Source organism: Hyperoodon ampullatus, assembly GCF_949752795.1.
Source record: "Hyperoodon ampullatus genome assembly, chromosome: 12".
NCBI lineage: Eukaryota > Metazoa > Chordata > Mammalia > Artiodactyla > Ziphiidae > Hyperoodon > Hyperoodon ampullatus.
The window spans coordinates 22,134,797-22,150,282 of NC_136925.1; the positions used below are offsets into that span (position 1 = coordinate 22,134,797).

The 15,486-nt window shown below is 38.7% G+C and overlaps 1 protein-coding gene across 4 annotated transcripts in view; it reads right to left on the reverse strand.

Moving 5' to 3' along the window:
- The window catches only part of RNGTT (RNA guanylyltransferase and 5'-phosphatase), a gene marked incomplete at its 5' end in the record, with an annotated part of 242,019 nt that overhangs the window by 165,593 nt on the left and 60,940 nt on the right, over window positions 1-15,486 (reverse strand). For all 4 annotated transcript variants that reach the window (XM_079716219.1, XM_079716218.1, XM_079716217.1 and 1 more), the window contains one exon: window positions 6,756-6,891. In XM_079716219.1, the coding sequence (XP_079572345.1) occupies window positions 6,756-6,891 (136 nt within the window). The remainder of the gene's footprint in view (window positions 1-6,755; window positions 6,892-15,486) is intronic.

Here is a 15,486-nt window from a genome sequence, read left to right on the forward strand (position 1 = left end):
GCGGGGGCTACTCTTTGTTGCGGTGCGCAGGCTTCTCATTGTGGTGGCTTCTCTTGTTGCAGAGCACGGGCTCTAGGCACATGGGCTTCAGAAGTTGTGGCTCACAGTCTCAGTAGTTGTGGCTCTCTTGCTCTAGAGCGCAGGCTTAGTAGTTGTGGTGCACGGGCTTAGTTGTTCCGCAGCATGTGGGATCTTCCCAGACCAGGGCTTGAACCCCTGTTCCCTGCACTGGCAGGCGGATTCTTAGTCACTGCACCACCAGGGAAGCCCCCACTAAAGGGTTTTAATGAAAGGAAGTAATTAACTGTGGAAAATCTGTGGGCCTTCAAAGCTCATCTCAAAGGTAACCCATTCCTTGAAATCCTTTCAGATAAGGCCCACTTGGTTCTAATTATCAAAGTTAAGTGATGAAATGTTCCTGAATTAGATAGCAGTGGTTGCATAATCTTGTGAATACTAAAAACCACTGACTTATATACCTTAGAATGGTAAATTATATGTCAACTTATTCAATAAAGTTAAATTTTAAAAAGAAAAAGAAATCTTAAAATCAGTTCTTCAGAGTGAAGGAAAATGATGGAACCCCAGAAACACAGCATATATTAAACGTCAGCTATGTACGTGTTGATTACACACGTTCTATAAATACAGGCACAACAAAATGACTAAAAGGAAATACATCAAAATGTTAAAATTTAATCTCTTCTTGATAGTTGAGTTCTATTTTATAACATACAGACTTCCTAAAATTTTAACAATGAGCGTGCATATTCCTTTATAAAAACAGATGAAAAGACATGCCATTTTCCCAAGATTTTTGTTATTAACTTTAATGATTAACTGTTATATCCTCCTCTTATCCTCAGTATAAAATTGATTGAACTTTGCTGATTTGTTTCAAGTGAATTACTGCCGTATTTCTAAACTCCTATTTTCCACATTCTGTGGGTCAAAGAACATAATCTAGAGAGCAAAACAAAAGCTTCAACACTCACATATGACAGCCAGACAATTAGGCAGTTTGAGTTATTCTTGGATTTGGAATTTTACAAAAACAATTTGCAAATGAAAATGTAGAAGAAACAGGAAACTACAGAGGACTGTTTTAATTAACTAAGTGGAAAAACAGATATGGCAACTATAATTCTGGTCCAAGTAAACTGACATCACGAATCATATTGCTATTTTAAAACCTCACAAGAGTCTATTATGTTGCTCTCAGTTATCCAAGTTTGGGGTGAAAATAAATAGTACTGCTAAGTTAAATCTGCAGGTGGTTAAGCATCTAATTTTTAAGCATTATTTCCTACCTGGAATGCCCTTGGCCCATGTCCAACAAAAATCTCTTTCTATAGAAATCTTCCCATATCTAATACCAACTCCTCTATAACCCATCTTTAGTTTCTAACTAGATGTAATTCATTTCTCCTCTAAACCACCAAAGGACTTGTTTTAAATGCCAATCTTCAGGTTATCGTTTTATTCATTATCTATCATTCTCCGTCCCAACCCAATGAAGTAAGATATCTCCAGGGTGAGGCCTTCTCCTCAACCTTCTAAGCGATGCCTGCACTCCTGGTGTGGTACATGATAGGAATGAAAAACTACACTAAACTTTTGCAAATGCTATAACTTGAGTCTTTTTCTTCCTTTTATTTTATGAATTACGATGCTAAAAAACTGTATCTTAAATAAAATGAAAGTAACAAAAATCAAAATAAATGTTCTCGCTGTTCCCATGAACCAATTACCAGAGCTGCTGTACTGGCAATGCAGATTATGGACAGCACAACTCCAGGGGTAGCCGTCACATCAATTACGATAAGAACGGAACACCTTGGATATGGGCAGCAGCAATACTTCCAACCTTATGCAGTGGCTCTGTCAACCACAAGGGGGGGGGGTGTGTGCACGTGCAGCATGCGTGCGCGCACACGCACAGATGTGTTAAAAAGTTTACGTATAGGGGCTTCCCTGGTGGCGCAGTGGTTGAGAGTCCGCCTGCCATGGCCGCTGAGCCTGCGCGTCCGGAGCCTGTGCTCCGCAGCGGGAGAGGCCACAACAGTGAGAGGCCCGCGTACTGCGCAAAAAAAAAAAAACAGTTTACGTATATATGTCAAAATATTTTACCACGCACACCGTCACAGGAATGAAAATTTATAATACTAGTAGCCTCACAGAGTGCACAGTATAGACAATTCTGTGAGTCTATAGTTACTCTTCGCTCAGTCTCCATCAACTCTACTACCTTCTTTCCTTCTTTCTAATCTTTACATCCAGCTCAGTCAACCTCTCCCTGGACTCCTGTCGTCACTCTTTAGGACCCACCTAAAATTTTCCTTGATCTCATGTCCTCTGCTCTTCTCCACACAACCTCAAACTCTCACTCTCTCTAGGTAACATCCTGAACCTCTCATCACCCAAAACTATACCTCAGAAGTGGCTGATTCAAACATCTCATTCTCCAATTACAGTCTTCCATCTTCTGGCTTGCACACTCCAATATTTACCTGGTAAATTTTTTAAAAAGCACATGGGATGGGGGCAACAAGCATTCAGGTCACTTGGAAAATGGTACTCCCTCTGTTAAACAAATAAATACATATTTTATGCATGTGGCTTTCATTAGGGTAATTCTATCATTGAGAGTTTAAATGAACATTCACAAGCTACTCACTATTTTCCCAATATCACTGATATAAATCTGAAACAGAGAAGCAAATTTCATCTTAAGACAGGAAGCATTCTCATACAAATTCCAGAGACTATTAGCCAGATATAATTCAATCTGCCTTGTGAAAAAGGTTCAATACTGAAAAAGTGAATAAATATTAAAGAACATCAGTAGTATCACTGGAGAAAAGAAACTTACAGTTGTGGGAAGTCATAAGAAAGATGTAGAGTCCCTTTTCCCTCCAAAGAAAAATAGTGAAGGTGTGGCAAAGAGATAAACCACACAACCAAACATATCAAACAGAAATGTAAATGGTCTGGAGATAAGCCTACCAGAGATCATTCTGCAGAGAAAAATACAAGTTTCTTGTTGTACAGATTTGCACATAAAGTGTAACATACTAATTCAGCCTAACTTCTCAAATAGGCTTGTTCACCCGAAAGCTAAATAAAGAGAACAAAATCTAAGTGACAAACTTCAGAATAGCCAAGAGATTGGACATCCTTGCACTATCAGACATTAAATTGTATGCTAAAGTTACAGCCTGTAAGTCAACGTAAAACCACCACGGGAAGACCAAAATATTAATGGAATGGGAAAGTGAATCAAGAAACAAACAACGATATAAGGGAATCCCATATACAATAAAAATGATATATCTAATTAAAAAGGAAAAATACATTAGCAGACTGGTGCCTAGGCAACAGTTTAGACATTTGGAAATAAGTAAAACTGTATCCCTGTCTTACTTCTTTTACCAAAATGTATTGTGGATAGATCAAATATGTAAATGAAACCGTAAAAAGTATTAGAAGGAAAAACAGGGGACTATTATAATAATTCTGAAGTAAAAATATCTCTTTCTTAAAATGACACAAAAGCCAAATGTTAAAAACCAAGGTGTTTAACTACTATATATAAAATAGATAACTAATAAGGACATACTGTATAGCACAGGGAACTCTACTCAGTACTCTGTAATAACCTATATGGAAAAGAATCTAAAGAAGAGTGAATTATGTATATGTATAACTGATTCACTTTGCTGTACATCTAAAACTAACACAACATTGTAAATCAACTATACTCCAATAAATATATTTTTTTAAAAACCAAGGTGTTTATAATTTACCTACATAAATTTAAACTTGTGCCACCAAAAACACCAGAAAAAATAATATTTCTTCAAAATATGGGTCATAAACTATACCCCAATAGACAAAACCTTCTCATAGAGAGGCATGGACATATATACACTACCAAAGGTAAGGTAGATAGCTAGTGGGAAGCAGCCGCATAGCACAGGTAGATCAGCTCGCTGCTTTGTGACCGACTAGAGGGGTGGGATAGGGAGAGTGGGAGGGAGGGAGATGCAAGAGGGAAGGGATATGGGAACAGATGTATATGTTTAACTGATTCACTTTGTTATAAAGCAGAAACTAATACACCATTGTGAAGCAATTATACTCCAATAAAGTTGTAAAAAAAAAAAAAAAACTTCTCATAAATCAGTAAGAAAAACATGAACACCCAACAGAAAAATGTATGAAAGATCTGAATGGGCAACTCACAGAAGAAATATAGTAACTCTGTAGTGTACTAAATACAGTAAAAAAGAAGTGAAAAAATATTAAACTTCCTTAACAATTCACATAAATTAAGAGGTAAACATTTATTTCACTATGTGCCAGACACTATTATCGGCACTTTATATAAACTATCCAACTTAATCTTCACAACAGCACCAAGACCTAAGTACTGTTATTAGCCTAATTTCACTACAGATGAGGAAACTGAGTAAACGATATTAGGGCCCTCAGACAATAACTCATGGAGCCAATAAGACACCATCAGTTAGAGTCAGGGCTCTTAACCACTATGCTATACTGTCTCCTAAAATGAAAAAGTCATTTAAAATTAGAAGATTTTAAATTTTCAAAACCCAGTGTTTTAAGACAGTGCATAGATCCTTTACAAATGGATGGCTGAACTGCACATGTGTTCAAACTTTCTGGAAAGAAGGGTGGCAATTATACATGTCAATGTTTAAAATGGGTAATGCCCTCAAATCCAGCATAGTGAACACAGTACAGTGTATCAGGTTACTGTCCCTGTCTTGGGAGGACTACACCTCTTGTACTCCAAGTGGTACTGCCACCAATGAGCTCCTGGTCTCCACTGTCTCTCTTCCTTGGATATATATATAACTCAGGCAAGGCCCTCTGGAATCTTCCCTGGGATTGATATATGGATATTGGGAGAAAAAAGTTCCCTTTCTGCTTAGGTTGCAACTTGCCTCCCACATGGCAAGAGCCTTCATGCAGAGTGAGAACAGACAGACAAGTAAGCAAAGAAAGAGAGAGAAAGACAGCATGGCCAATATCACTTGAGTCCCCAGATCCAGCCTGAAGCAAGCCAAGCTGAAACCTAATTATTTGTGCCAATTTAGTTCTTTTTTCCTCAGTTACTTTAAGTAGAATCTCACTTCTAAGAATCTTAATCATAAAACTGCACAACTGTGAAAGAAAAAGGTATAAGGATATGCATACAAGTACGTCTTATAATACAAAAAATCCAAATGTCCACCAAAAGAGGGCTGGCTAAATTAATTACAGAATTGTTTGTCAAACTTGCCTAATTAAAATCACCTGGGCACTTATTAAAAATAAAGATAACTTGACCCCTGGGAGAGTCTAATTCACTAAGTCTAGGATAGGCTACTGAGATAGGCCATATTTTTAACAAGCATCCCCTATAATTTTCATAAGCAAGATAGTCTGGAAACCCTAAATTACAGTGTTTACATATACCGTGGTCTACCATTCAGACTTTTATGTGAAAAAGGTCCAAAACACATTGCTAAGTGAAAACAACACAAATTACAAAACAGATGTAACATTTAAATCTTTTCATGCAAAATTATGTAACTATCCACGTGGGTACATATTTGACCAAAGTACTCATTTTCAGCCAGGGCAGAGGCACCTGTACTCAGAATCTTACTGGGACTGGAAGGGGTCCCAACTCCCCAAAAGATTCTGATAGACATTCTGTTTAAGAATCTATGCTCTGGGGCTTCCCTGGTGGCGCAGTGGTTGAGGGTCCGCCTGCCAATGCAGGGGACACGGGTTCGTGCCCCGGTCCGGGAAGATCCCACATGCCGCGGAGCGGCTGGGCCCGTGAGCCATGGCTGCTGAGCCTGCGCGTCCGGAGCCTGTGCTCCGCAGCGGGAGAGGCCACAACAGTGAGAGGCCCGCGTACCACGAAAAAAAAAAAAAAGAAGAATCTATGCTCTGAGTTAGTGTTACTAATATGAATGTGAGTCCTTCAGGAGCAGATGTAAGATTGAATGCTCTGGCACAGAGAAAAGTCTGGAATAATGTTCATCAAAATGATAATAGAAGTTACTCCAATGGTAGGAGTTCAGGTGATTTTTACCAGCTTTCTTGTAATGTTCTGTATTATTTTAATTTTTATTTACAATGAACCAATACATTTAGAATTGGGGAGAAGAAAGCTGTCTGCACAGGAGAAAGTTAAAATATTTTTAATCAAGTAATTTTATGATTATTAAACATAGATTTTCTGAATGGGAAAATTCTTATCAGTTTTCAAAATTCAAATGTAAAAGTACAAGTGGCTGCTTTCAAAGACACAATCCTCTTCCAACAAGAACTATTAGTCCATACAGCTAAAGAGCCAAGGAAAAATGTGATATGTCATATCACTCAATTAAAATTCGACTGACAAGTAAAACAATAAAATGAGTTTTTCAATAAGAATTTTTTTCAATCACAAAGAACAAAAAAATTAAGATTTAATTTTGTTCACTTATTCTGTATCTAAGACAATGATCAAGTGACAGTAAGTGCAGGTAAGAGATAAATGGAACTTCACATCGTAACAAAAACTAGATTCAATTTTTTAACTGTCAATTATACACCAATAAAAAAAACTTTTTAAAAAAACTGGATCTGATTCTAAATTTCCTGTTTAATTATTAAAAATACACATTTACTTGCACAAGAAAGAAAAACAGCAATGTTTGATTTTTTTTAAAAAAAGATAAAATATGACTTACCCCATCTAGGAGAGTATTTGATAAATGCATGCGGAGATCTTTACGAAATGGAAATTCCAGATTTGAAACATGAAACACTGAATTATCTCTATCAATCATAAAAACTTCATTTGTGCCATCAATCAACATCATATACCTTAAATGAAACATTAAAAAGATAATATTAACAGTAAAATTCAAGAATAGAGTCACAAGAAATAACAGTTGAATTGTTTTTCCTTAGACTTACAATAGCTGCCTGGAATAATGTTCACCAGAGTCCCCCCTCCACCATCATTCAGATTAAAGTACCACAAATAACAAAATCTTTTTTAAAGACGTTTTTGTTTCCTATAAAAAACATAGGGTATAGAGAAATCAAAGCTTTTTATGGAAACAACGTGATGTTCAAGAGCAATCTTATAACCCATCTTAGGAGAGAACGGTTCTCTAATTTTTATTAGATCTTAAACATCAAAGTTTACAAAACACACAAACACACATATATGTAATTACGGAATTTTGTTGGCTCAACAACTATACAAATTAGGGGTTACTCTCTTCACTTTGCAGTAAAAAAAGAAAGTGATCTGAAATGGCAAGACATCAAAGTATCCAATGTTCCTTCTACCACACAACAGTGAGCAGAACAGCTAACCCCTCTCTTTGAGTTAATGTGATGATATAACCAGATACCACCATTTCAGGTACAACTCTCATTCATTACTATAAAATTAAAATATTTTTTAACACAAGCTCATGAGAATTTTTATTAGCCAATCAATATATGGGGGAATTTATATACTTTAAAATGTGTCATCCAGATACCACCATTTCAGGTACAACTCTCATTCATTACTATAAAATTAAAATATTTTTTAACACAAGCTCATGAGAATTTTTATTAGCCAATCAATATATGGGGGAATTTATATACTTTAAAATGTGTCATCCTTCAAATGGCCAAGTTACTATCACTGATTCCCAATTAGTTGATCATCAAGAACAGAGCTCTACTGCACACCATATATAAAAATAAAGTCCAGATGAATTCAAGTCAAGGAAATTACAGACCACAGGCTATACTACCAAACAGATAATAGCAAGACTTGGGATGAAAATGGAGACCATACCCAGGTACCAAACTCTTCAAAGAATGAGAGAAATCTGACAGCAATAAATTAGAAAGTTAAAAGACATGAGCCTCAAAGGAACAGAAGAATCACTGTGTTGTTTTGTTTGTTGTTAAATGAAACACTGGAAGACTAATAGTCTGGATGTACCACTGAGAACAGAGGAGAATGCGGACCATCTGCCTAATTTCCTACCGATGAGGTAGGTCAGAAAAAAAAAAAGCAACAACTCAAAGACGGAGCTAAATCAACTTAAGGCTGGGGGACAGAAGAAACGTTCAACAAAGAGACGGAAGCAAACGTAGTACATGGCGGCTAATATAGAGGACAATTTGTTTCCCATAAACAAGTGTTCTAAAAAACAGAGAGACATGTTCAGGACAGACGAGGAGAAATGGGAGGGCTGATTAAGGTAACAGACGTGTGTGACAACAGGCTGAAGAGCAGCAAGGCAGACCAAAGGGGCTGACATTTGGGGACTGGATTGGAAGCATGCTGTTACTAGTGTTTTCAAAACAATTAGTCGTAGCAGGCCCCTGGAGAGGAGGGGAAGGACTCGGGTCCTTGCTATGTATTGAAAGAGCTGTATCCTTAGGAGATGGGGATTGTGAAGACTCAGGTTGCACTTGGAAAAAGAAAATCAGCCTCAGTCTGGACTGACTGTGCATCTGAGAAAGTCAGACCAACTGCCGGGCCAGCAGGTTGGCGGACAACAGGAATACTTAGTTCCCAAAGCTCTCCTGCACATGCTTTCCAAAAGCGACAAATCCTAGTAGATAGGGAGAGTCTAGTCTTCTTGAAGAAGTCAACTTGCCCTGCGTGGTGTTTCAAAGAGAATTTAAATCAACATAAGAATAGGGCAAATAAGGACTTCCTTGGCGGTCCAGTGGTTGAGACTCTGCACTTCTACTGCAGGGGACATGGGTTCGATCCCTGGTTGGGGAACTAAGCTCCTGCATACCGCGCTGACTGGCCAAAAAAAAAAAAAGGAATAAGACAAATAAAAAGCCTTGTGATACCTTCTGCAAAAATGGTACTGAAGACACAATCCATCATGTTGTTTAAGGACCTAGGTCAGCATTTTGCAAAGCTTATTATTTACTTTTAGGATTTCATGGCAAAATGAATTAGGGAAACACTATATCTTTCTCTGGGAAAGTCAAGATACATATCAGGAACATTTAAGGTTGTAAGAAAACATGTAAGGAGTAACTCAGTTTTCCTGGGTCTCTCCCGTGTATATAGGAGGTACACGTTATTAAACTTTTTCTCCAGCTTAAAAAAAAGAAAACATACAAAAGTCTGTTTATCTTATTTAGCCCATTATTTCCTAAACTTAATCCTGATATCTGTTAATATCCGGCAGAATTAGTATTCTTTTCTTTTTTTTTTTAATTTTTTTTTTCTTTTTTTGGCTGTGTTGGGTCTTCATTGCTGCGCACGGGCTTTCTCTAGTTGCAGCGAGCAGGGGCTACTCTTCGTTGCGGTGCACGGGCTTCTAATTGCGGTGGCTTCTCTTGTTGCGGAGCACGGGCTCTAGGCGCGTGGGCTGCCGTATTTGTGGCGCACAGGCTCAGTAGTCATGGCTCGCGGGCTCTAGAGTGCAGGCTCAGTAGTTGTGGCAGACGGGCTTAGTTGCTCCGCGGCATGTGGGATCTTCCCGGACCAGGGCTCGAACCCATGTCCTCTGCATTGGCAGGCGAATTCTTAACCACTGAGCTACCAGGGAAGTCCAGAATTAGTATTCTATATTCACAGTTTGAGAAAAGCTGGCTTATGCTAACAAATTTCTGAATTCAGAAAAAAGAAACAGGACTTCCCTGGTGGCACAGTGGTTAAGAATTCGCCTGCCAATGCAGAGGACATGGGTTCGAGCCCTGGTCCGGGAAGATCCCACATGCCGCGGAGCAACTAAGCCCGTCTGCCACAACTACAGAGCCTGCACTCTAGAGCCCACGAGCCATGACTACTGAGCCCGCGAGCCACAACTACTGAGCCCGTGAGCCACAACTACTGAGCCCGCAAGCCACAACTACTGAGCCTGCGCACCACAACTACTGAAGCCCACACACTTAAAGCCCATGCTCCACAACAAGAGAAGCCACTGTAATGAGAAGCCCGTGCACCACAATGAAGAGTAGCCCCCACTCACCACAACTAGAGAAAGCCCGTGTGCAGCAATAAAGACCCAACACAGCCAAAAATAAAAAATAAAAAAAGAAAGAAAGAAAGAAACGGTTTCCCTCTTCTGATCATAAGATGACAACAGAAATTATATTTCCCTTTTCACTGGCTGCCCAGAAGCTCAGAATTAAATATAATGTTCAAATAGAATAAGTATTAAATCCCAGGGTGCTGGTACATTCTGCTTTTTCTGTCATAATTATTCTCTATTCATTTTTTAATACACTTATTTGAGATATATATATATATATACTTTTTACGTCAAGTGGAATATCTATTAAAAGAAAATACTATCTATGTATACTTATGCATAAACAGATTTAAAAGACCAAGGAAGGAAAGGCATTAGAAGATGGAATTCACTAAAAAGGATTGCTCATGGGAAACTCAGCTTACATATGCAGAGATATCAGAGAAATTATTTAGCAGTTGGTATTCAGGGATTCTTCTGCACATATAAATTTTCAGGCTTTGGAACAGAAGTTTCTGGAATGTGATTTTTGGTTTGAACTCCAGTCATTCCGAATCACATGTACTTTTGTTACGTGATACCCATGAAAAATAAGAAGCTATTTCCTGTTAGGGAAGAAAGGTGAGGAATGTGGAAATAACCTCAACTGCAAATTTAATATACAGAATTACCAAATTATTTGTATTATATACATTCTCATTAAAAGACAAAAATACAGAAGTTTCACTGAATTAGAAAGCATTGATTCACTTTTTATATTGAAGTATATATACCAAACCATATAAATAAGAGAAAAGCCAAATTTATAAACTGCTTTTTTTTTTTTTTTTTTTTAATCACTGCTCTGCGCTGCGCGGCTTGCAGGATCTCAGCTCCCCGACCAGGAATCAAACCCTGGGCCCTCGGCAGTGAAGGCACAGAGTCCTAACCACTGGACCGCCAGGGAATTCCCATATAAACTGCTTTACTTTAAATACTGGTTTTCCAGCTTGACTAGAAACTATCCTTCGCAGCAGTCACTGAGATGTGAGATAGCTCATCAAGTGAAACCACCAATTATACATTAATACAATTCAGGAAGTACATAATTAAAGAGGAAAACAGATTAAAAACAAAGTATTGGTAACTAATACCACCTTAGAGTTTTAACTCACATTCCTAATAGTAGTCTGAGGGTAAAATAATCTTTACACATCTTATAATTTAAATTTATCACCAGTATTCATTAATATGGAAAGAGATCCACAATATATTAAATGAAGAAAAAGCAAGTTAAAAATCAGAATGTATGACTATGAGGGGTAGGGAGATAAAACTCTGTATGAATAGTAAAATAGACAGGAAAGCCTACACCAGAGAATTGTCATCTCTATGCGGAATTATCAATAATATTTGCTTTCCTCATTATACTTTTTTGTACTTTTAAGAAATTTTAGAAATAAGCACAAATTGCTTTTACAAGCCAGGGGGGAAAATATTAAAGCTACAGAAAAAACAAAAAATAGAAATATAGTCTAATCAGAGTCTGAGAAATGTTTTTTCCTTTGGCAATAAAATAAGATGGGATGTTAAACCTTGATGGTCATATACCACAGCAGCTTCAAAATTAGCAGGTATTTCTCCTCTCCTATTACAAAGCATTCATAGTGGGTAATAAAAACAGAAAAGTTGATCATGTAAATTGATTCATTTCACCACCATCTCTTGTACCAATTCCTATCAAACTCACTATGGTTTTTTGTTTTAAATAATTAACCAGTTAATTTTTTTAAATATTTACTAAAGGGCCAACGAGTTATCAGGCACAGATGCTAGAAATATAACAATGAACGGCACAGGTTCTTCATCTAACTTCATATAATTTGTACCCTTAGCAAGAAAACAAGACATTAAACAAATAATCCCAAACATAATAAGTATTGACAAGGTGAAGTACTAGGCACTACAGGAGCATACAAAAGGCAGAACCTGTCAGAGTTCAGATATCAGGAAAGGCATCCCAGAGGGGTTCTCATGTAGCTGATAGTAACAGCAGGTTATGATCACTTAGCGAGCAATGGCTATGCACGGAGCAGTGTTCAAAGCCCTCTACATTAACTCAATTAAGCCTTACAACAATCTTACCATGTAGGGAAAATTATTGTCCCCATATTCCAGATGAGGAAACTGAAACTGTAACCTGCCCAAGGCCATAAAGCTGGCAAAATAGCAAAGGTGTTATTAAAACCTAGACAATAATCTATCTCGACAACCTCTACAGTATCCTGCCTCCACCTGCATTGTGCAGAAGTTAACCCAGCAACTTCTGTTGGGGGTGGAGGGAAAAGGGAAGGGTAGATGGGGTGTGTGGTAAGAACCAGTGCTTGGTACAGTCTACCAGTTGCAATATCCTTGAGACAAAAACAGAAGGTGCGTGTTTTGGCAACAAAAAATTCAGAATACAGAAGCATAGAGAGAAAGAGGGAAATGGCATGGCTTGAGTCTAGAGAAGTAGTCAAGGGCTTAGTGATTCATGAAAACTCTTTTTCACTTTATTCTAGAAAGTGGAAAACCCCTTGCATGAGACAAACAGAAACCATAATGGGTAATTCAAACCCAAGATCCGTAATACAGGAAACTGGTTACAAAGATATTGCAAACCTGAAAAGGTTAACAAGGGAAGATGAAGATAACAAGAGATGAGTAACTGCAGGAAGCACTACCACCTAAAGGGCTGCGGGAACAAAACGGAAGAGGCGTGTTATCAGAGGCAAGGAGCTTGGAGGATGGGCATTGCGGGGCCTGGAAGTGGGGGCGGGGGGTGTCCACAGAACTCAGGGCTCAAACCTCTAAGGAGGTGGCACCAAATGGCTAAGACCTGGACCTCTAAGGAGAGGAGCACAGCACCTCAAGTTTCAATCTCTACAGAGCAAGCACAGAAGGGAGGATGCTCAAACAGCCCAGTGGGTGAGGAAATGCAAGCGGCACTCATTTGCCTACGATGCACCCTCCAGAAGCTGGCACCTCTGAGAGGGAGCAGTGCGGTTGGTGCTGGGAGTGCCAAAAGAAGCTGGGAACGAAGTAAGAGTTGTCACTGGCGGCTGGAGGGGTAAAGAAAGTAGAAACAAGAGAAGTCGCTTCTCTCACCTTCCGGATTCCTGCGTGCTCCCCATGGTAAAACCCAACAAGAGGCAAGCTGGCAAGGGAGTCGGAGAAATGCAGTTTGCGGAGTCCCTCATCACAGTTTAAAAGGGTGGCACGGGAGCTGAGAAAGAGCAGGTAGAGAAACAGCAGCCGACTGAGAGGCTTTTAGCAAACTAACAGCACAATCTGACCTGCACTTTTCAAAGTTCACCTCCACATAATGTATACTCCTATAGGATAGGAACCGATCTGTAGATCAGAGAAATTATGAGGCTTTTATGGTACTCCAAGTGGGACTACAGTGGCAATAATAACTTAGAGGTAAGCGGATAAATTCAAAACGTGTAAGAGGCAGACTGACGGGATAGTGTGCTCTCGACTGGCTATGGGGCTGAGGGGCAGAAGAAGTCGAGGACGACTCCCAAGCTTCTGGCAGGAGGAAGGAGTGCACTTTATTAGCTGAGCCGTGGAGCACCGGAGGAGGAAGCAGTCACTGTTCAGTTTCGTTGGGGAGAAGTGACAGACAGGATATGGACATGGATGTTTTCATTTTTACATTGGAAACCAAAAGGCCCAGATTTTCTCTATCCCTGTCTCTAGCAGGTTGGAAGTAGGGTCTAAGTCAGACAACCAAATGCTCCCTTCCCAGAACTTTTAACTTGAGAGACAATGAGGAACAGGAATAGATTAAAAATGATTCGGAGCGACAGCAGAGGCACCGTCACCAAGTGCCAGTGGTGGCCTCCTATTCCAAGTGTTCCTGTGCCGGACCTTGGCTCTGGTCCTTGCTGCCTGGCTTCCCTTGATTCCTATCCATTTTCTGAGACTGGTTCTTCTGAGAGCCAGCCTTCCAATATATTCCTTTGTTTACATTAGCCAAAGTTGATTTCTACTGCTTACAGTCGATGCAATGCTAATGGATATGTTGTTTGGTTGTTGCTTTTTTTTCCCATTTTGCCCACTATATACTGCTGAATTCAAGTAAGTTATATGTGCCCATGAAAGAACCACACTGTAGTGTCCCCCAACCTATCCTCAACACCAGTGGTTATGTGATATCAGCTCTTTACACAATAACTTCATACCAAGAGATATGCCATCTATTTCCTGTCCTTCAACAGAGATAAGTGTACAATGTTAAGCCCAGAGTCTACCTTCCCTTTGTACCTTCTCTCTCATAAGAATTCACTGCCAAACCTCTACTGTTTCTATACCAGCTACATTTCCTCTCATTTCTATTCCCAGTAGAACTGGTATACAGCCTCTGAAACCTAATTCTCAAGATTATAGAGAAATACAGTTATATTAAAATCTCTTGCAAAGAAATTCACAATTTAGAGCCACTTCCCCAGATACAATCATAAACCTTCCTGACATAACAGCAGTTGGTCAGACTCTGGCCCCGACCCACCAACACCTGTCAGACCTTATTCCAGAAATGACGCAAGAACTGCTGACTTGCTGAACCCCAGCTTTCTTCCTTCCCCATGGGGGTTTAGGCACACTTTGCCTTTTTCTCTCACTAGCTCACTGCTCAGTAAACTTGATCTCTGGTAATCTCTTTTGCAAAGTATATCCACATCCTCTTTAACCCATTTTTCCCCCATTTCTTTCAACTGTTAAACAAAAGAGAAATTTATGTTATGTATATTTTACCACAATTTTTAAAAATGAAAAACCATTTTCCTCCTTCTCACCTTGTTCACTTAGTTCCATTAATGAGTTAAGAGAGCTCTAATAGAGGCTAGTGACACAACTGTATCAAGCAAAATTAAAAGTCGTGAGTTTTTGATCCACCTAGACAAAATAATCAGTGTCACAAAGTCCCCCCCAGTCTCCATCATGCTCTCAATCTAGCTCCTCCTCATCTTATAAAAATAAAATTCGTTTCTCCAACAGTTTTTATAAACTTCTTTATATGTTGCAATATAGTTTGTTTGGTTACCTGTGTTGAAACAGTACATATTGTCACTTTTCACAGCAGACAAACACAGTAAATGATTTAGCTACCTTAGGAATTAAGCAAGCTTTATAGGCTAGGTTGGGAACCAAACCACCATTTAGACTACAATTCTATGGAAACACAACCTAAAGTCTACCAACATAAATTAAGGAATCTCAGAAAAAGACTTCAGATAACTTGAAACATCACTGCTTCCACAAAAAGACCAATATTTGATGATAAAGCAATGTAATCCCTTACACACAGCTTTACTTTCAAACATAATGCTATAATCTGTTTATCTGACACAAATAACATTTCAACCTTTGAAAACAAAAACTATTTGAAGTACAGTTTTACCTTATTTTATCTTCCCAGAAACTCAAAGAACTCATATTA